The sequence below is a fragment of the Bombina bombina genome, chromosome 9 (genome assembly GCF_027579735.1).
Source record: "Bombina bombina isolate aBomBom1 chromosome 9, aBomBom1.pri, whole genome shotgun sequence".
NCBI lineage: Eukaryota > Metazoa > Chordata > Amphibia > Anura > Bombinatoridae > Bombina > Bombina bombina.
The window spans coordinates 2,531,969-2,555,480 of record NC_069507.1 but is presented as its reverse complement, the minus strand read 5'-3'; the positions used below and the strand labels follow the sequence as shown (position 1 = coordinate 2,555,480).

The 23,512-nt window shown below is 39.1% G+C and overlaps 1 protein-coding gene across 1 annotated transcript in view; it reads right to left on the bottom strand.

Annotated features, from left to right (window-relative positions):
* Positions 1-862: 862 nt before the first annotated feature.
* The window catches only part of LOC128639724 (probable E3 ubiquitin-protein ligase HERC4), a 346,975-nt gene continuing 324,325 nt past the window's right edge, over positions 863-23,512 (bottom strand). The window contains exons 9-10 of the mRNA XM_053691838.1: positions 8,168-8,244; positions 863-990 (exon numbers count right to left, since the gene is read on the bottom strand). Coding sequence (XP_053547813.1) covers positions 925-990; positions 8,168-8,244 — 143 coding nt within the window. The 3' untranslated portion in view covers positions 863-924. The remainder of the gene's footprint in view (positions 991-8,167; positions 8,245-23,512) is intronic.

Below are 23,512 nucleotides of genomic sequence, written 5' to 3'. Positions count from 1 at the left end.
ATGGAAAATGTGTTTTAAAATATAAAGTGTAAGAGTTACAGTAATTGCATACTATTACTTTAAACAGTAAGTAATGTTACTGAAATTGCCATTTTAAGCAGAATTTAATTAAGACCAGCAAATATGTGCTTAAAATAATAAAAATTTGCACAAGCTTTTCCTGAGGAGTTCCTTCCCCGCTTAAGAACATGCACTGCAGTTAAATGTAACCGGTTATATGCACACAATGACAGTAGCCCGATTTTTAAACAATTTCCTTTTAAAAATGTACCAACAGTGCCTAAAATGTTCTGTAGTGTTATAATGGAATATGTAAAACAAGTGTCCATGATCATGTTAACAGCCTGTGGCTATATAGGTGCATGGTACTTGTCAGCACCTTCGTCTACCATGCTCGCCTTAGCTACACAAGGCTGAGCATCCGAGTCAGGCAAGGATATGCAAGTAGACCAGGGGATTATCAGGCTTGCACACATTCCACTTAGGAGGCTGATAGCATCTCCGCACTGGGAGAATTTTATTGCCTCGCTGCACTCTCGTCTACCCCTCTGCCCTGTTTGTAGGTTCTCTGAGTTGGATAATGGGTAACATTGGTTAAAGAACCCCTTTCAAACGAAATGTATATCAGCACTTTAAGTTTTACCATCACACATTGCTGGAGGACAAAACACTGTAATGGGTTAAGTGGGAGGAATGTGGGGGTCTTTTGCCTCCTCCTATAGGATTCAATTTTAATCTCACATGTGATGGCTCATGGACTCTTCCCCATCTTATGAAACATATTTTTATATTCTTTTTGTCCAAGCAACACCGCCCCCATGCAACCATTCTTTATATCCCTTTAAAAAAAGAACGAAATCTCACTTAACAATCTCAAAAGGAAGTCTTCCCGACGAGAAACTCAACCATCTCTGAATGAGCGCCTCATTTTACTGTGCAAATCTGTCTAGAATGGTTACATATTCTGAAGTCTTCAGGAGGGAAGCAGTTCTAGAAATGAGAAATGTAATTAGTGGTTTGTTTACAAAAAGCAAGATAAGCATTCATCATACATTCCTATATAACACCAGTCATGTTTAATGCTACACATTTATGTGTTTCGGCTTATAATAGATCTCATTTATATTGTTTAACAAAAAAAAAACTGCATTAAAGGGCCAAAAACTTCCAGGCTTTACTAGAGAAAAATCATAATTTATTCTTACCTGATAAATTTCTTTTGTGGTGCTGAGAGTCCCATGACTTAATTCTTTACATTTGATAATTACATCACCTGGCCACCAGGAGGAGGCAAAGAACCCACACCAAAGCTTTAGTATCCCTTCCATTTCCACCTCTATCCCAGTATTTTAAAAAACTGGAATAAAGTAAGGAGAAATGAGGAAAAGGAAAGGAAAGATGGAGTAAAGAGGTGCAAACCAACAAATGTTGTCAAAACAATTAACAATTTAACTGTAACAATAACAAACTTAGTGGGTTCATGGACTATCACAAACGAGAAAGAAAGAAATGTATCAGTTAAGAATAAATGAGGATTTCTTGCTAATGGTTGTGAGAGTCCATAACTAAATTCTTTACACTTGTGAACCAATACCCACTCACATAAAAAAATAGGTAGGTTAAACACAGTAGGCCCCTAATTACCTCCTATGGAGGTGGTTAAGTAAGTTTGTGCTAAGATTTCTACGTTGACAAGCGCTTCTCAGCATTGTTGAAGCCCCGATTCCTCTGAGTACAGTGAATGTCAGAGGGATGTGAAGAGGAGTATTGCCTATTTGAATGCAATGGTTTTCCTCTAGGGGATCTATTTCATAGGTTCTCTGTTATCGGTTGTAGAGATTCATCTCCTACCCTCCCTTTTCACATCGACGATATACTCTTATATACCATTACCTCTACTGATAACTGTTTCAGTACTGGTTTGGCTATCTGCTATATGTGATGGGTGTCTTTTGGTAAGTATGTTTTTATTACTTAAGGCACCCCAGCTATGGTTTGGCACTTTATGTATTTATATAAAGTTCTAATATATGTATTGTACTTACATTTGCCATGAGTTAGGTTCATGTATTTCCTTCTGCAGACTGTCCGTTTCATATTTGGGGAAAATAAACATTTTAAGAAATATTTTTCTTTACCTGGGGTTTAGTCTTTTTTTCTAATTAGACTACTTTTTCTTGCAAATTGCGGGCGATATTAGGCCCCGCGGGTGCGCCAAATGCTAGACTTTATTGCGTCATTTTTGGCGGCGAGAATTTTTTGGCGTGAAAAGTACGTCCGTGACGCAACTTAGTCATTTCCGGCGTCGTAGTTGACGCCTAAGCCTTACACACCGTTGCGTCATTAGTGACGCGAGTGTGTCATTTTCGGTTAATGTTGGCGCCAAAAAAAAATTTCAGTTACGTTGTGCGTCATACTTTGCGCCAAATTTTTTCATTAATTTAATACCCCATTGATGTTTGGCCTCTTGCCTTTTTCTATGTCAGAGGGCTATGTTATTTGCATTTTTTTCCCATTCCTGAAACTGTCATATAAGGAAATTGATCATTTTGCTTTATATGTTGTTTTTTTCTTTACATTTTGATGTGTAAATTTGATCCTGCCTCAGAAGTATCTGTTGGAACTTTGCTGCCCTGACATCGGTTCTACCAAAGCTAAGTGTATTTGTTGTAAGATTGTGGAAATTATATCTCCGAATATCATTTGTAATAGTTGTCATGATAAACTATTTACATGCAGATAGTGTGTCCATCAGTAATAGTACATTGCCAGTTGCAGTTCCTTCAACTTCTAACGTACATGATATACCTATGAATTTTAAAAAAAATTGTTACTGATTCTATTCAGAAGGCTTTGGTCTGCATTTCCCACCTTCTAATAAACGTAAAAGGTCTTTTAAAACTTCTCACTCAGTTGATGAAATTTCAAATGACCGACAACATAATAGTTTATCCTCCTCTGATAAGGATCTATCTGATACAGAAGATCCTCCCTCAGATATTGACACTGACAAATCTACTTATTTATTTAAAATAGAGTACAGGTGGCCCTCGTTTTACAACGGTTCAATTTACACCGTTTCAGAATAACAACCCTTTTTTTCCAGTCATGTGACTGCTATTGAAAAACATTGAGAAGCAGTGCATTTATTAAAATAGCCAGTAGGTGGAGCTGTCCGCTTGTGTTGCAGCAAAGCCAAGCAATCTGAAATTAATCAGTTTAACCAGACCTGAGCTATCGAGCAGATTTCAAAGGAACAAGATCTTCCTGTCTATAAATCAGTCCAGATTGGAATGCATAGAAAGAACTGTTTTCAGAAAAATGCAAGTGAAGTCTGTGTTGTGTGATTATTTTATTAGGTTTATAATGCTGTTTAGCAAATGTTTTTGTTCATTTAACTTAGTTTAATTATATATTCTGTGTTGTGTGATTATTTTATTAGGTTTATAATGCTGTTTAGCATTAAAGTCTTCATGTCAAAGCTTTAAAAATAATGTATTGGTGGCGTTACTTATGACAATTTTGAGAGGGGCCTGGAACCTCTCTCACTTCCCATTGACTTACATTATAAACTGGGTTTCAATTTACAACAGTTTCGATTTACAACCATTCCTACTGGAACTTAACCCCGGCGTAAACTGAGGACTACCTGTATATGTGTTCTTTATTAAAAGAAGTGTTAATTACTTTGGATATTGAGGAAACCAGTCCTCTTGACATTAAGTCTAATAAAAGTTTAAATGCTGTTTTTAAACCTCCTGTGGTTACTCCAGGGGTTTTTCCTATTCCTGCGGCTATTTCTGTTATGATTTCTAAGGAATAGAATAAGCTGGGTACTTCTTTATTCCTTCAAGGTTTAAAAAATTGTATCCTTTACCAGCAAATTCTATAGAGTCTTGGGAAAAAGTCCCCAAAGTTGATGGGGCTATTTCTACTCTTGCTAAACGTACCACTATTCCTATGGAAGATAGTACTTCCTTTAAGGATCCTTTAGATAGGAAGCATGAATCTTATCTAAGGAAAGCCTATTTATATTCAGGTCATCTTCTCAGACCTGCAATTTCTTTGGCTGATGTTGCGGCTGCATCAACTTTCTGGTTGGAGAATTTAGCGCAACAAGAATTGGATTCTGACATATCTAGCATTATTCGCTTACTGCAATATGATAATCATTTTATTTGTGATGCAATTTTTGATATTATCAAAATTGATGTTAGATCCATGTCTTTAGCTATTTTAGCTAGAAGAGCTTTGTGGCTTAAATCTTGGAATGCTGATATGACATCTAAATCTAGATTACAATCTCTTTCTTTCCAAGGTAATAATTTATTTGGTTCTCAGTTGGGATTCTATTATTTCAACTGTTTCTGGGGGAAAGGGAGTTTTCCTGCCTCAGGATAAAAACCTAAGGGTAAATCTAATCCTTCCCCCAAGGAATCTGCTCCAATTGGAAGCCTTCCTCAAATTGGAATAAATCCAAGCCCATTTAAGAAACCAAAGTCAGCCCCTAAGTCCGCATGAAGGTGCGGCCCTCATTCCAGCTCAGCTGGTAGGGGGCAGATTAAGGTTTTTCAAGGATATTTGGATACATTCTGTCCAAAATCAATGGATTCAGAGCATTGTCTCTCAAGGGTATCGAATAGGATTCAGAGTAAGACCTCCTGTGAGAAGATTTTTTGTCTCACGTATCCCAGCAAATCCAGTAAAAGCTCAGGCTTTCCTGAAGTGTGTTTCAGACCTGGAGTCTTCAGGGGTAATCATGCCAGTTCCTTTTCAGGAACAAGGTTTGGGGTTTTATTCAAATCTATTCATTGTCCCAAAGAAGGAAAATTCATTCAGACCAGTTCTGGATCTGAAATTTTTGAATCGTTATGTAAGAGTACCAACTTTCAAGATGGTGACTATAAGGACTATTCTGCCTTTTGTTCAGCGAGGACATTATATGTCCACAATAGACTTGCAGGATGCATACCTTCATATTCCGATTCATCCAGAACATTATCAGTTTCTGAGATTCTCTTTTCTAGACAAGCATTACCAATTTGTTGCTCTTCCATTTGGCCTAGCAACAGCTCCAAGAATCTTTTCAAAGGTTCTAGGTGCCCTACTCTCTGTAATCAGAGAACAGGGTATTGCAGGTGTTTCCTTATTTGGACGATATCTTGGTACTAGCTCAGTCTTTACGTTCTGCAGAATCTCACACGAATCAACTAGTGTTGTTTCTTCGGAAACATGGTTGGAGGATCAATTTACCAAAATGTTTCTTGATTCCTCAGACAAGGGTCACCTTTTTAGGTTTCCAGATAATTCAGTGTCCATGACTCTGTCTCTAACAGACAAGAGACGTTTAAAATTGGTTGCAGCCTGTCGGCACCTTTAGTCTCAGTCATTCCTTTCAGTGGCTATGTGCATGGAAGTTTTAGGGTCTCATGACTGCAGCATCGGACGCGATCCCCTTTGCTCGTTTTCACATGAGACCTCTATAGCTTTGTATGCTGAACCAATGGTGCAGGGATTATACAAAGATATCACAATTAATATCCTTAAATCCCATTGTATGACACTCTCTGACGTGGTGGATAGATCACCATCGTTTAGTTCAAGGGTCTTCTTTTGTTCGGCCAACCTGGACTGTGATCACAACAGATGCGAGTCTTTCAGGTTGGGGAGCCGTTTGGGGATCTCTGACAGCACAAGGGGTTTGGAAATCTCAAGAGGCGAGATTACCAATAAAGATTTTAAAACTCCGTGCAATTCTCAGAGCTCTTCAGTTTTGGCCCTGTTAAAGAGAGAACCGTTTATTTGTTTTCAGACAGACAATATCACAACAGTGGCATATGTCCATCATCAGGGTGGGACTCACAGTCCCCAAGCTATGAAAGAAGTATCTCGGATTCTTGCTTGGGCGGAATCCAGCTCCTGTCTAATCTCTGCGGTGCATATCCCAGGTATAGACAATTGGGAGGCGGATTATCTCAGCCGTCAGACTTTACATCCAGGGTAGTGGTCTCGCCATCCAGATGTGTTTTCTCAGATTGTTAAGATGTGGGGTCTTCCAGAGATAGATCTGATGGCCTCTCATCTAAACAAGAAACTTCCCAGATACCTGTCCAGGTCCAGGGATGTTCAGGTGGAAGCAGTGGATGCGCTGACACTTCCTTGGTGTTATCATCCTGCTTAAATTTTCCCGCCTCTAGTTCTCCTTCCAAGAGTGATTTCCAAAATCATCATGGAACAATCATTTGTGTTGCTGGTGGCTCCAGCATGGCCACACAGGTTTTGGTATGCGGATCTGGTTCGGATGTCCAGTTGCCAGCCTTGGCCACTTCCGTTAAGGCCAGACCTACTGTCTCAAGGTCCGTTTTTTCCATCAGGATCTCAAATCCATTCAATTTGAAGGTATGGAAATTGAACGCTTAGTACTAAGTCATAGAGGTTTCTCTGACTCCTTGATTAATACTATGTTACAAGCTCGTAAATCTGTCTCTAGAAAGATTTATTATAGAGTTTGGAAGACTTACATTTCATGGTGTTCTTCTCATAAATTCTCTTGGCATTCTTTTAGAATTCCTAGAATTTTACAGTTTCTTCAGGATGGTTTGGATAAGGGTTTGTCTGCAAGTTCCTTGAAGGGACAAATCTCTGCTCTTTCTGTTTTATTTCACAGAAAGATTGCTATGCTTCCTGATATTCACTGTTTTGTACAGGCTTTAGTTTGTATTAAGCCTGTCAATAAATCAATTTCTCCTCCTTGGAGTCTTAATTTGGTTCTGAAGGCTTTACAGGCTCCTCCATTTGAGCCTATGCATTCTTTGGACATTAAACTACTTTCTTGGAAAGTGTTGTTCCTTTTGGCTATCTCTTCTGCTAGAAGAGTTTCTGAGCTATCTGCTCTTTCTTGTGAGTCTCCTTTTCTGATTTTTCATCAGGATAAGGCAGGTTTTGCGGACTTCTTTTCAATTTTTACCTAAGGTTGTGAATTCTAACAACATTAATAGAGAAATTGTTGTACCTTCCTTGTGTCCTAATCCTAAAATTATTTGGAAAGATCCTTACATTCTTTGGATGTTGTAAGAGCTTTGAAATATTATGTGGAAGCTACTAAAGATTTCAGGAAGACTTCCAGCCTATTTGTTTTATTTTCTGGTCCTAGGAAAGGTCAGAAGGCTTCTGCTATTTCCTTGGCTTCTTGTTTGAATCTTTTGATTCATCAAGCTTATTTGGAGTCGGGTAAGGCCTCGCCTCAGAGAATTACAGCTCATTCTACTAGATCAGTCTCCACTTCGTGGGCCTTTAAGAACGAAGCTTCAGTTGATCAGATTTGCAAAGCGGCAACTTGGTCCTCTTTGCATACATTTACTAAATTCTATCCGTTTTGCTGTATTTGCTTCTTCTGAAGCAGTTTTTGGTAGAAAAGTTCTTCAGGCAGCTGTTTCAGTTTGATTCTTCTGCTTTTGATTTAATTTTTTTTTTCTTTCATTTATGAGAATAAACTTATTTTTTTGGGTTGTGGATTAATTTTTTTCAGCGGAAAATGGCTGTTTTTATTTTTATCTTTCCCTCTCTAGTGACTCTTGCGTGGAGTTCCACATCTTGGGTATTGCTATCCCATACGTCACTAGCTCATGGACTCTTGCCAATTACATGAAAGAAAACATAATTTATGTAAGAACTTACCTGATAAATTCATTCCTTTCATATTGGCAAGAGTCCATGAGGCCCACCCTTTTTATGGTGGTTATGTTTTTTTGTATAAAGCACAATTATTTCCAAATTTCTTTTGTTGATGCTTTCTACTCCTTTCTTTATCACCCCACTGCTTGGCTATTCGTTAAACTGAATTGTGGGTGTGGTGAGGGGTGTATTTATAGGCATTTTGAGATTTGGGAAACTTTGCCCCTCCTGGTAGGATTGTATAGCCCATACGTCACTAGCTCATGGACTCTTGCCAATATGAAAGAAATTAATTTATCAGGTAAGTTCTTACATAAATTATGTTTTTCTTAGCTTATTATTAATTTAGGGTAGTGGATATTATATGATGAATGTAAAATAAATCTGGTTTAGCCCAAAGAGGATGATAAGAATAATAATTTCACTGGATATTATTATTATTATCATACATTCTGGATAACGAAAGTGTTTTTAAAGTTAAGGGTTTATTTACCTGTACATTAAAGTAATGTGCAAAACTCTGGTCCCCACCAGCAAATATTTTCTTCACACAGTAGCACTCTTCAGCATCTGAAACAAATACAATATATAATCGTCTATCATGGGTTTTTCAGGCACTACTCCTAAATGCATGGGCATGTGTGTTTGGTAATAAAACAAGGAACATAGTAAATATATCATGAAAGCTTAAAAAATGTATTACTGAAAATCGGGGTCATGAGATAAGTGTTATGCTGACTTGGATTTTGTTATCATTGGAAAATCAAATAAAAATGTTGTTAAAACTATAAAACTTGAAACAAAAATCAGACAAATCAGAAGTATTTAATCAATATCCATAAATACAAATGACAATGTGAAAAAACAAAACAAAATAGAACATCTATGCCAAGGGATAAATCAATTTCTGTTCTTTGGCAGAACTTGTGCCCCTTTTTGTCCCTAGCATGGTGTCCCCTGAAATTAGATAGAAACTTCCAGAAGTCTTCTGGCCCTGCTGCTCAGGAGTGAAAAATAACTTAAAACTGATAGAAGAGGTGAAGTATGCAGATACACATGAGATACGGGTAAGACAGAACTTTAGTGAAAAAAGAACAATATTATGAGCTTGATTCCCACACAGTTTCACAAAACTAAGATCAAAAGGTGAGCACTATCCAAACGGGGAGCGTGCACCCAGTAGCGTGTAACGGAATTTTCGAACAGCGCAAGAAAAATGCGTGCACTTGTTCACAAACGGAGAGATGTAATGAAAAATAGCACACTACATGCCTCACATTTTTATTTTCTAACTGCTAAGCAAAAGAATGTAACAGCAAAGTCTATTTCTTGAATAATAAAGATAGTCTTCAATTCACCCATACAACGAGACATAGAAAGTCTAGTGTAATAGGGTATAAATGTCTGCTAACAATAAGTCCCCTGGCTATGATGTGACGTCCCATGTACCTACTAATGGCCAAGGGGGCGAAGAGGGTGCCAGAGAAATCTGTTCTACTTACCTGTCTAGCAGCCCATCCACTGTACTAACTGCTGTAAAAAATGACTGCTTCCAGTGGCTAGCTCACCCAGTGCTAAGTACATTACTGCAGAGGATATAAATCTAAAAGTATACTGAGGATCCAGCAAGAGGAAGCTAGAGACCTGTCCCCACGGCAGGCCTTTGACTAACTCCCTGAGAGTGTGTCACTACCCCATACTCCAGTCTCCCCTCTCTCTCTCTCTCTCTCTCTCAGCAGTAGCCCTCTGAGGGGGAAATTCTTCCCTTTCAAATTAAATCTGAAGAGCACCTTAATTCTTCACATACCTCCTGGGAGAAAAAGTTTAAAACTGGCATACCAGTAAGGTGGGAGGGATAAAGTGCTCTTGAGAGTTTTGGGATAATGTACCTCCTTCTAGTGGCAAGGAAGTGAAACACATGTGTAATGGATTGTGGACTCTCACCACCTTTTGAAAGAAAAAGGAACAGGGAAGGATAACAGTTTGTGTAGGTATGGCAATAAACAGGCACAGTGGCCTACAACACTTTCCTGCCAAACAGACTCAGAAAAGGCAAATGTGTCAAAATGGTACAACTTTGTAAAACTATGTAAATAGGATCGATTGGCTACCTTACAAATCTGTTCAATGGAAGGTCTATTCCTGAAAGCCCAAGACGTGGCAAATGCTCTAGTAGACGTGTGCAGTAATTCGCTCTACCGAGATACTTCTCTGCCACCAAATAAGCCTTGCAAATTAAAGCCTTAAGCCAAGCAGCTAGGGAAATTGCAGTAGCTTGTTGTCCCCTTGTGGGGATCAGAAAAATTAATGGAAAAAACAAATTATGCTTACCTGATAATTTAATTTCCTTCTGTATGAGGAGAGTCCACAGCATCATTTCTTACTGTTGGGAAATACTGATCTTGGCCACCAGGAGGAGGCAAAGACAACCCAGCCAAAGCCTTAAATACTCCCCCTACTTTCCTCATATCCCAGTCATTCTGCCAAGGAAACAATGAACAGTAGGAGAAATATAAGGGTATAAATGGTGCCAAAAGAGAAAAACTAAATTTGATACGCTCATCGGAGTATACAGGCATGGGAAGGTGGACTCTCCTCATACAGAAGGAAATTAAATTATCAGGTAAGCATAATTTATGTTTTCCTTCTTAATATGAGGAGAGTCCATGGCATCATTCCTTACTGTTGAGAAAACTATACCCAAGCTCTAGAGAACACTGAATGATAACAGGAGGGGTAAAAGAAAGGAGGACCCTAATCTGAGGGCACCACAGCCTGCAAAACCTCTCTCCCAAATGCTGCATCAGCCAACGCAAAAAACGTCAAATTCAAAGAATTTTTAAAAAGTATTTAAGGAGGACCAGGAAGCCACCTTACAAATCTGATCCATAGAGTCCTTGTTCTTAAACGCCCAAGAGGAAGCCACCGCTCTAGTGGAATGAGCCGTAATCCTCTAAGGAGGTCTAAGTCCCGCTGACTCGTAAGCTAAATGTATAACACTCCTCAACCAAAAAGATAAGGAAGTTGAAGAGGCCTTCAGACCCTTACGCTTCCTAGAGTAGATAACAAACAAGGAAGAAGTTTGTCTAAAATCCTTAGTAGCTTGAAGATAAAACTTCAAACTAGAACATCCAGATTTTAAAGTAAACGTTCCTTCAAAGAAGAAGGATTAGGACACAAGGAAGGAACCACAATCTCCTCATAGATGTTACGATCAGACACCACCTTAGGAAGAAAACCCAAGCGGGTACGTAGGACAGCCTTCCCAGTGTGGAACACCAGATAAGGAGGCTCACTTTGCAAGGTAGCCTACGCAATAGCCAATAGAAAAAGAACCTTCCAGGACAACAATTTAATGTCAATCGAATGCATAGGCTCACACAGAGCCCGTTTCAAAAGATTAAGAACAAGATTCAAACTCCAAGGTGGAGCGTTAGATCTAAACACAGAGCCTTAAAGGGACAGTCTAGGCCAAAATAAACTTTCATGATTCAGATAGAGCATGTAATTTTAAACTATTTTCCAATTTACTTTTATCACCAATTTTGCTTTGTTCTCTTGGTATTCTTAGTTGAAAGCTTAACCTAGAAGGTTCATATGCTAATTTCTTAGACCTTGAAGGCCACCTCTTTTCAGAATGCATTTTAACAGTTTTTTCACCACTAGAGGGTGTTAGCTCATGTATTTCATATAGATAACACTGTGCTCGTGCACGTGAAGTTATCTGGGAGCAGGCACTGATTGGCTAAACTGCAAGTCTGTCAAAAGAACTGGAATAAAGGGGCAGTTTGCAGAGGCTTAGATACAAGATAATCACAGAGGTTAAAAGTATATTAATATAACTGTTGGTTATGCAAAACTGGGGAATGGGTAATAAAGGGATTATTTATCTTTTAAAACAATAACAATTCTGGTGTAGACTGTCCCTTTAAATTAAGGATTGCACGTCAGGGAGCTCTGTGAGCCTCTTGTGCAGCAAAATAGAAAGGGACAAAAACTGTCCCCTCAGGGAACTGGCAGAAAGGCCCTTCTCCATACCCTAACACGTAAGCTCTCCACACCTTATGATAGATGTGACGAGTAACAGGCTTACAAGCATGAATGAGAGTGCCAATAACCCTCTCAGAGAAACCTCTCTTGGCTAAGACTAAGCATTCAATCTCCACGCAGTCAGCCTCAGAGAATCTAGATTTGATGAACAAAGGGACCCTGTTCCAGCAGATCCCTGCGACAAGGTAACTTCCATGGAGGAGATGAGGACATCCCCAACAGGTCCGCAAACCACATCCTTCGCGGCCACGATGGAGCAATCAGTATCACTGATGCTTGCTCCTGCTTGATGTGGGCCACTACACGCGGGGGAAGTGGCAACGGCAGAAAAATGTAAATTAGATTTAACTTCTAAGGCACTGCTAATTCATCTATTAGCTCCGCCAGAGGATCCCTGGGCCGCGACCCATAACTGGGTAGCTTGGAATTTAGCCGAGACGCCATGAGATCTATCTCTGGTTTCCCCCATCTGTTGCAAATCTTCACAAACACCTCGGGATGGAGAGAACTTTCCCCCGAATGAAAGGGTTGTCTGCTGAGGAAATCCGCTTCCTAGTTGTCCACACCCGGAAAGTGGATTGCTGACAGCGAGCAGTTGTGGGCCTCCACCCATTCTAGAATCTGAGATACTTTCCTCATTGCTAGTGAGCTCATCGTTCCCCCTTGATGGTAAATGTAAGCCACCGAGGTTATGTTGTCTGATTGGAATCTGATAAACTGGGACAAACCCAGAAGAAGCCAAGCCTTCAGAGCATTGAAGATCGCTCGAAGTTCCAAAATGTTGATCGGGAGGAGGGATTCCTCTCAAGTCCACATGCTCTATGCCTTCCTGGCACCCCAAACAACTCCCCATCCTGATAGACTTGTGTCCGTAGTCACAATCTCCCAGGATGGTCTCAAGAAGGATGTCCCTTGGGACAGGTGATATGGACAAAGCCACCAAGACCGCAATTCTCTCGACCGGTTGTCCAGAGAAATCTGTTGAGACAGATCTGAATAATCGCCATTCCACTGTCTAAGCATGCACAGCTGAAGTGGTCTGAGATGGAATCTGGCAAAAGGAATGATGTCCATGCTGGACACCATGAGACCAATCACCTCCATACACCGAGCCACAGAGGGCCTTAAGGAGGTCTGAAGGGCAAGACAAGCGGAAGTTAGCTTGCAACGTCTCTGGTCTGTAAGGAATATCCTCATGGGACCCCAAAAAGGTTTGAGTAGTATCCCAGACCTCTTTCTGCAAGAGGTACCGGGACAATGACTCCCAGGGTGGAGAGAGGAATCTGACCCTGGGTGGATGAAACCTACCCTGTATCCCTGAGCGATGACCTCCAGGACCCACGGGTCTTGCGCGTCCCCAAACCAAGCGTCCGAAAAGAGCGACAGTCTGCCCCCTACAAGATCCAGAGCCGGATCGGGAGCCACTCCTTCATGACGACTTTGTCTTGGCTTCTTCTTGTTTTGCTTGGATTTATTCCAGGACTGAGCCGGCTTCCAAGTCTCCTTGGATTGCTTGGGCTTTGCAGAGGGCTGCTGACATTGGGATTTATCCGAACGAAAATTAGGACCTTTTCCTTTAGGCTTGTTTTTCTTATCCTGTGGTAAAAAGGCATATTTGCCTCCAGTAACCGAGGAGATAATGGAGTCCAGGCCTGGACCAAATAGAATTTTCCCCTTAAATGGAAGTGAAAGAAGTCGACTTTCAAAGTCATGTCCGCAGACAAGGACTTCAGCCAGAGTGCCCTACGGGCTTGAACAGAAAAACTTGAAGCCTTAGCATTCAGGCGAATAATTAGTCACAAATAAAAGAATTAGCCAACCTTAATTCTTTCCTGGATCACGTCGAGAGGACCTCCACCTCGATCAACTCAGATAAGGAGTGGCACAAGCTGCTGCCGGTTGAAACAAATATCCCGTAACAGAGTCTATCTTCTTATCCATGGGCTCTTTAAACGACAAACTATCCTCAAGCGAGATAGTAGTGCGCTTAGCAAGCATGGATATAGTGCCATCCACCTTGGGGATGGAACCCCACAACTCCAATTGAGAGTCCAGAACCGGGAATCATTTTTTAAAGGAAGAAAGGGAAAATGAAGAATCGATTCTTTCCCATTCATTCTTAATAATGTTTGCCATCTTTACAGGAACTGGGAAGGTCTGTGGTACAACCCTGTCCTCATAGACCTTATCTAATTTAGGAATCAAAGGTTCCTCAGGCAATTTAGGCTCTGGAACCTCTAAAGTAGCCAAAACTTCCTTTAGCAAAAAGCGTAAATGTTCAATCCTAAAATCTAAAGTCTGGTTCCTCTGCAGCTGGAGACTTAGAGGCAGCAGATTCTGACCCAGAAAGAGCATCCTCTGAAGTATCAGAGGCGTCTTCATCAACAGATAATATTGTATCAATCTAATAAGCTAGCAGATGACCCCTGGGAAGGATAGCAATATTTGAAATTTTGCTTGCGCTTAGCAGGGCGAGGTAAAGCACCCCTAGGCCGCAGACTCTGTCGTTTGTAAATGCTCAGTAAAGTCTGGCGGTAAAAGGGCCCCTCCAGATGGAGGATTAGGGGTGCTACGGGAAGCTGCATGTGTATTGGGAGATGACTGTAGGGTGCGCACCTCACGGGACGGAGACTCCTCAGAGGTGGACGGCTCAGTGGTACTAAACATTAACTATCTTTGAGATGATTACATTACCAAGGCATGTGGAACATAATTGAGCAGACGGTATACACCGGCCTCCTCACAATATAGACAGGTATTAGACTTGGGTAAAGAGGGAGTACCCTCTAACACATCAGAATCCTCCATAGCTTGCGCTTATAAAGCAGATTATTGAATAATAACATGAAACAGCACCTTTATACCCCCAATAGCTGGGGCACTCACCACCTCCTATGACCCAGGCCAAACAGAGAAACCCAATGAATTCCCAGTGAATTTAAGGTGTATATACACCTAATAAATATGACCCTGTATTGTTATTGCAAATGCAAAAAAGGTGCGAATTATGTCACAATAATAGGAGGTGGGTACAATGCTATAATACACAAAACTAAGTAAAAGCTTATATTAGGTAAAATATTTAGTTAAATATAATATAATGCACAAAGCGAATATGACACAAAATATATATGTACTTAATGGAGCTTTAACATTACAATCTTCCAACTATATAAACTATATGAATTCTATATATACTAATAATAAAAACTATATGATTTCTATATATTCTATCAGAACAGCAGATTAACATATTGCAGACATTCAAATATAGCTAGTAGAAATTGTATACCTAGTACAAATATTATAAATGTTAAAAAATGTGTTTAACTAGTAGAAAATGTTAAAAATGTATAAAAAATGTATGATTGGAGGACACTGTTAAAATGTATATTAGTGTTCTAGTATGATCTATGATCTAATTGTGACAGTTAATATCTATATGGTCTTTTGAATAATAGAAGATCTATAGGTAGGTAATTAAGTGGATTAATGATTACCTTAAATCCCAATGTTATTTAATTAATAATATAATTTAAGTCTAGTTCACTATTAAGTCCCTCAGTGTATAAGGTCCCCAATCTATATATTAATTCAGCCTCTTGGTGAAGTAATCTTTTCTCCATATTTCCTCCTCTCCCATCTTCTATGATTTTCTTAATCCCCCAGTATGTCATATCTTTAGGATTTCCTCAGTTTTTCAATAAAATGTTTGTATAATCTAGTGTCTTCTTTTTCCTGTTCTTTTTTTTTTGAGTTTCAAAAAAGCTTTATTGATAATCAAATAAATGTTACAAACTGTTCAACATATTTTATGTTTACATATGTTTCTCCGTATATTAGCGCCTGGCGCTATGTAAAATAAACTTTTCTTTGGAAAAAAAAACAAAATGTCCAAATGATTATTTCAAATAAACATTCAAAAGCATCTTCCATATACTTATTTTGTTCCGTACAATTCTGTAAAAAAGACATGGATTTAACCAAATTAAATGGTTGAAAGGAAACATACAAAATCAAACCGGTTCTCATCACCGTTGGAAGAAACAGATGAAAAGCAGTAAACCACTCAACCTTAAATATATTTCTCTAAGGGAGTTATAATACTACATTTCTACTCTGACTAAATAACTCAATTTCTTCCCTTTTCCTTCTTTTTTCTTCCCTTTATTAATTTTCCTTCGTTTTTTCCCTTATTATTTATTCCCTATCTTCAACAGATACAGCAAAACAAAAGGCAACAACAATAACAACTTTAGCAATGCAAGTCATACAGTGGATTTTCATGAAGACGCAGCTTCCATCATAATAAAGAGAGTCACAGCTCCCATAATCACTTTATACTTTAGATCCAGAAAAAAAAGGAGACATATGAAAACAATCTAAATAATTCCTTCCTTTCTTTCTTGGAAGGATATATAGAACCACTATAGAGCAACCCAAAAAACATAATTTATGTAAGAACTTACCTGATAAATTCATTTCTTTCATATTAGCAAGAGTCCATGAGCTAGTGACGTATGGGATATACATTCCTACCAGGAGGGGCAAAGTTTCCCAAACCTTAATATGCCTATAAATACACCCCTCACCACACCCACAATTCAGTTTAACGAATAGCCAAGAAGTGGGGTGATAAGAAAGGAGCGAAAGCATCAAAAATAAGGAATTGGAATAATTGTGCTTTATACAAAAAAATCATAACCACCACAAAAAGGGTGGGCCTCATGGACTCTTGCTAATATGAAAGAAATTAATTTATCAGGTAAGTTCTTACATAAATTATGTTTTCTTTCATGTAATTAGCAAGAGTCCATGAGCTAGTGACGTATGGGATAGTAGATACCCAAGATGTGGAACTTCCACGCAAGAGTCACTAGAGAGGGAGGGATAAAATAAAGACAGCCAATTCCGCTGAAAAAATGAATCCACTACCCAAACAAAAGTTTGAATTTTTATAATGAAAAAAACAGAAATATAAGCAGAAGAATCAAACTGAAACAGCTGCCTGAAGTACTATTCTACCAAAAACTGCTTCTGAAGAAGAGAAAACATCAAAATGGTAGAATTTAGTAAAAATATGCAAAGAAGACCAAGTCATTGCTTTGCAAATCTGATCAACAGAAGCTTCATTCTTAAAACTCCAGGAAGAAGAAACTGACCTAGTAGAATGAGCCATAATCCTCTGAGGCGAGAATTAACCCGACTCCAAATAAGCATGATGAATCAAAAGCCTTAACCAAGATGCCAAAGAAAAGGCAGAAGCCTTCTGATATTCCTAAAACCAGAAAAGATAACAAATAGACTAGAAGTCTGTCTGAAATCTGAGTAGCTTCAACATAATATTTCAAAACTCTTACCACATCAAAAGAATGTAAGAATCTTACCAAAGAATTCTTAGGATTAGGACACAAGGAAGGGACAATAATCCCTCTACTAATGTTAGAATTCACAACTTTAGGTAAAAATTGAAATGAGGACAGCAAAAACCACCTATCCTGATGAAAATCAGAAAAAGGAGATTTTACAAGAAAGAACAGATAATTCAAAAACTGTTCTAGCTGAAGAGATGTCTAAAAAGAACAATACTTTCCATGAAAGTAATTAATGTCCAAAGAAAGCATATGCTCAAACAGAAGAGCCTGTAAAGCCTTCAGAACCAAAATAAGACTCCAAGGAGGAGAAATTGGCTTAATGACAGGCTTGATACGAACCAAAGCCGGAACAATGAATATCAGAAAGATTTAGCTATTCTTACTGTGAAACAGCACAGAAAAAGCAGAGATTTGTCCTTTCAAGGAACATGCAGACAAAACCTTATGAAGAACTATAAAATCCTAGGAATTCTAAAAGAATGCCAAGAGAATTCATAAGAAGAGCATCATGAGATGTAAATCTTCCAAACTCGATAATAAATCCTACTAGACACAGATTTACGAGCCTGCAACATATTAATTACTGAGTCAGAGAAACCTCTATGACTAAGTACTAAGCGTTAAATTTTCATACCATCAAATTAATAATTTGAATTCCTGATGAAAAAAACGAATGTTAAGATATAAGGTCTGGCCTTAATGGAAGTAACCAAGATTGGCAACTGGACATCCGAACAAGAACCATATATCAAAACCTGTGGGGCCATGCTGGAGCCACCAGCCACACCAAAGATTGCTCTCTGATGATTTAGAAAATCACTCTAAAAAGAAGAACCAGAGATGAAAAAATATAGGCAGATTGATAATTCCAAGAAAGTGTTAATGCATACACTACTTCCGCCTGAGGATCCCAGCACCTGAATAGGCCCCTGGGAAGTTCCTTGTTTAGATAAGATACCATCAGATCTATTTCTGGAAGCCCTCGCATCTGAAAAAATTGAAAAACATATCTGGGTAAAGAGACCATTCTCCTGGATGTAAAGCTTGATTAACAGAGATAATCCGCTTCCCAATTGTCTATACCTGAGAAAAGGACCACAGAAATTAGATAGGAGCTGGATTTAGCCCAAGTAAATATCCGAGATACTTCTGTCACAGCCTAAAGACTGATAGTCCCACCCTGATGATTGACATACGCCACAGTTGTGACATTGTCTGTCTGAAAAAAAACGTCTCTTCTTCAAAAAGAAACCAAACTGAAGAACTCTGAGAATGCACGGAGTTCCAAAATATCAAATGGTAATCTCGCCTCTTGAGATTTCCAAACCCCTTGTGCTGATAGAGATCCTCAGACAGCCTCCCAACCTAAAAGACTCGTATCTATAGAGATCATGGTCCAGGTTGAAAGAACCGAAGAGACCTGTAGAACTAAATGATGGTGATCTTAACCACCGAATCAAAGATAGTTAAACCTTAGGATTCAAAGATATAAAAAGTGATATCCTAGAATCCCTGCACCATTATTCAGCATAAAAAACTGGAAAGGTTTCCTATGAAAAGAGCAAAGGAAATCGAAACCAATGCTACAGCCATGAAAACCTAAAATTTCCATGCATATATAGCAACTTGAAGGAAATAATAGAGACTGAAGGTTCCGACAAACGGAATCCAATAAACTTGTCACTTGTCTGTTAGAGACAAAAACATTGACACAATCTATCTGGAAACCTAAAAAAGGTGATCCTTGTGTGAGGAATCAAGGAGCTTTTGATAAAAGGATCCTCTAACCATGTCTTGAAGTGTAAGGATTCCAGTGCTGCTTTTACCTTTTGCTTCAACTCACCTCCCTCACCTGTACTTAAGGCATCACCACGTCCCAAACAAGTGCTTAGTTGTTGAGTATTGTTTGCTAAAATCAGTGCTCTGTTTCTTATAAGCTAATTCATATTAGGATAAGATTTACTTTTACTACTTCAACTTTTGGATTACAAATACCAGCTGCATTTTGGTCTCATTAAGGACTGACAACATCTAGTTACATTTCAACCTGAAGCGGATTATTCCAAGAAGTAACAATCTGTCTCAACTTCACATCTCTACAGGAATTGCTACTTTGTTACCAACAAACGGATTCTACTTACTACCGCTACAGTATTTGTATCACTTCTACTTCCCTTTGGAAACCTAATCTAACGGCTAATTCAAATGTCATGTTTTCTCTTGAACATTTCTAAACTGACTTTGTCTCTGAAATACTTCTAACATTTGCAACGTATGTTTCATGATAATGTTATAACCATTCTTTGATTAATTTCCATACCGGACAGTAACGGACTTTCTGTGACGTCACACAGCTTCACATATCTCAGCGTGTCACACAGCTTCTCACAACTCAGCGTGTCTCACAGCTCTCAATACACTCTCTGGTCTGTGTTCAGTTATCCACGTTGCAAACATTATTCAGTGTGCCGAGTCTCGCAGCAGGTCACGCCCCTGTCAGCACCTGCAGTTCGTCTATCTCATGTCTCTCACGTTTCAGTGGTTATTTCAGTGAATTCTCTCTCTCCTATATGGGCTTGAACTATGCAAATGTCAAAAGTTGTTATTAATACTAATACTTATTTTCATTCTTATATTACTTATATGGTATAACAACAATATATAACCATATAAAGTCTTCCTGCATTTCCTTATAAAAATCACTCTGAGTATATACAGTCTATGCTGATATAATAGCCTGTACTCCAGTTGTGAGACATATATAATTTATTTAAACTCTGCAGTTGTGATTCAAATAAGCAAGGAACCTGATATAACAACTAAGCCATATATAATGGATCCAGCAGAGCTTCCTCAAATTGTTTATAATTTAACACAAAGAGTTGATCAGCTTAGTTAAGCCTTTAGAGAGTTACAATTAGAAAATTAAACTTTAAGAAAAGTCATAAAAAAGATACTGTCTCTACTAAACAGAGTGTCCCTGACAATCTGTCAGAACCATTCATTGCACCCCCAGATTTTTTCAATGGAGATAGGAATTTATACCGTCAATTTAAAAATGCTTGTCTGCTTAATTTCACCCTTAAACCTAGAACATACCCAAATGATAGGGTTAAAGTCCTTACAATGATAAGTTATTTAAGAGGTGAACCTCGCATTTGGGCAGACACTCTCTTTGAGACAAATAATCCAGTTCTCTCATCTTTTTCATCTTTTCTGGATATCATGGATGAATTATATTATGATTCTAACCTACAGTATACTGCTGAGAAAAAGATGAGGAAACTAAAACAAGGTATCAAACCTGTTGAAAGTTACATAACAGAATTCAAGCAATATTCTATTGACTCTCAATGGAACGCCATTGCCCTAAAAAAACAGTTCAGGCTTGGACTCTCTGACGCAGTAAAAGATGAATTAGCCCGAACTGAGTTACCTGAAACATTGGAAGGCCTTATGAAGCTTAGCAGGCAAATTGATAGGAGATTACGTGAAAGAACATTTGAACGTCAATACCCTGAATCTGTTTACAAGAAGGATAAGGTTCTAAACCATCCCACTCCTAACAATTCTCATACTGGTTCAACTGGTGCTGAAGCAATGGATATAAGTTTTATCAGAGGACCTCTAACTCCCGAAGAACGCATCAGAAGGAAGACTAGAGGCCTCTGCGTGTATTGTGCATCCTCATCTCATACTTTAAAGGACTGCCCCTCTTTGCCACAGAACAAGAAGAGTAAGTATCATACCAATCTTTCCATCCAGTTAAAGCATAACAACCCTCTTCATTGTTCTCTACTTCTCTCTCTACAGTGGGCAAATAAGCAAGTGACCATTCCAGCCATCTTGGATACCAGAGTACAAGGGAAACTACATTGAAAGTTCTCTGGTTTCAAAAAATAAAATACTATTGATCAAAAAGTTGTCTCCCATTTTCCTTTGTGTGGTTGATGGGTCTGAGATATCATCAGGGCCCATAACACATCACACTATCCCGCTCTCTGTCACCACATTAAAAACACATCATGAACATCTCACCTTTGATGTAATCACTTCTCCATTATTCCCTATAGTACTTGGTCTAGCTTGGTTACAGCTACACAAACCAGATATCAACTGGAAATCTTTAAATGTTCAATTAAATTCTGAATTTTGCCAACAGACTTGTCATAGAACCTTTTTTCACAGTATATCCTCCACATCAGAGACTCAGATACCAGAAATGTACAAGCAGTTCTCTGAAGTCTTCAGTAAGAAGGAAGCAGACACCCTTCCCCCACACAGAATCTATGACTGCCCAATCGAATTGAAACCTGGAACCACACCACCAATTGGGCATTTATACCCACTCTGCCAACCAGAATTGGATCATCTGAAGACTTACCTAGATGAAAATCTAAAGAAAGGGTTTATCCGTCCTTCAGTTTCTCCTGCTGGTGCAGGAATGTTTTTTGTGCGGAACAAAGACCAATCTCTTCGGCCTATCATTGATTTCAGACAATTGAACAAAATCACCATAAAAAAACGATACCCCCTCCCCCTCATTCCTGAACTCATAGAGAGACTGAGGCATGCTCAGATTTTTACTAAATTAGATTGGAGAGGGGCGTACAATCTAGTACGTATTCGAGAGGGGGATGAGTGGCTTACCGCTTTCAGAACTAGGTATGGGTTGTTTGAATATCTAGTTATGCCCTTTGGCTTAACCAACGCACCCGCAACTTTCCAGTTCTTTATTAATGACATTTTCCATGATCTTCTGGACACCTGTGTTGTTGTCTACCTAGATGACATTCTAATCTACTCCACAAATCTAGAAGAACACATCAAACATGTTAGTTGGGTTTTAGCAAGACTCCAAGTCCATCGGCTCTACGCCAAATTGGAAAAATGCATTTTTCACACCAATAATATAGAGTTCCTGGGCTACTCCATCAGCCCAAATGGGATTCAAATGCAAGATAAAGTGGAAGCAGTAAAATCCTGGCCCACACCTTCAACAAGGAAAGAACTACAAAAATTTCTTGGGTTCAGTAACTATTACAAAAAGTTAATTCGCAATTTCTCAAAAATTGCGAAACCTCGGACTAAATTAACTAGTGCTAACTGCACTTTCCAGTGGACCAAAGAACAGGATGATGCTTTCAGCTTTCTGAAGAATTCTTTTTCATCTGCTCCCATTCTGAAATATCCTGATCCAAACCTTCAATATATCCTAGAGGTGGACTCTTCAGATTATGCTCTTGGCGCTGTCCTCTCCCAAAGACAGTCTCCTAAAGAACCTCTACACCCAGTTGGGTTCTATTCAAAAAACAGAATTTATGCTTACCTGATAAATTACTTTCTCCAACGGTGTGTCCGGTCCACGGCGTCATCCATAACTTGTGGGAATATTCTCTTCCCCAACAGGAAATGGCAAAGAGAACAGCAAAAGCTGTCCATATAGTCCCTCCTAGGCTCCGCCCACCCCAGTCATTCGACCGACGGACAGGAGAAAAAAACAGGAGAAACTATAGGGTGCCGTGGTGACTGTAGTTAAAGAAAGCAATTCATCAAACCTGATTAAAAAAACAGGGCGGGCCGTGGACCGGACACACCGTTGGAGAAAGTAATTTATCAGGTAAGCATAAATACTGTTTTCTCCAACATTGGTGTGTCCGGTCCACGGCGTCATCCATAACTTGTGGGAACCAATACCAAAGCTTTAGGACACGGATGAAGGGAGGGAGCCAATCAGGTTGCCTAAACGGAAGGCACCACGGCTTGCAAAACCTTTCTCCCAAAAATAGCCTCCGAAGAAGCAAAAGTATCAAATTTGTAGAATTTGGCAAAAGAGTGCAGGGAAGACCAAGTCGCTGCCTTACATATCTGATCAACAGAAGCCTCGTTCTTGAAGGCCCATGTGGAAGCCACAGCCCTAGTAGAGTGAGCTGTGATGTGTTCAGGAGGCTGCCGTCCGGCAGTCTCGTAAGCCAATCGGATGATGCTTTTCAGCCAAAAGGAAAGAGAGGTAGCAGTAGCTTTTTGACCTCTCCTCTTGCCAGAATAAACGACAAACAGAGAAGACGTTTGTCTGAAATCCTTTGTTACTTCTAAATAGAACTTTAAAGCACGAACTACATCTAAATTGTGTAACAAACGTTCCTTCTTTGAAACTGGATTCGGACACAAAGAAGGTACAACTATTTCCTGGTTAATATTCTTGTTGGAAACAACCTTTGGAAGGAAACCAGGTTTAGTACGCAAAACAACCTTATCTGAATGGAACACCAGATAGGGCGGATTACACTGCAAAGCAGATAACTCAGAAACTCTTCTAGCAGAAGAAATAGCAACCAAAAACAGAACTTTCCAAGATAACATCTTGATATCTATGGAATGTAGAGGTTCAAACGGAACCCCTTGAAGAACTG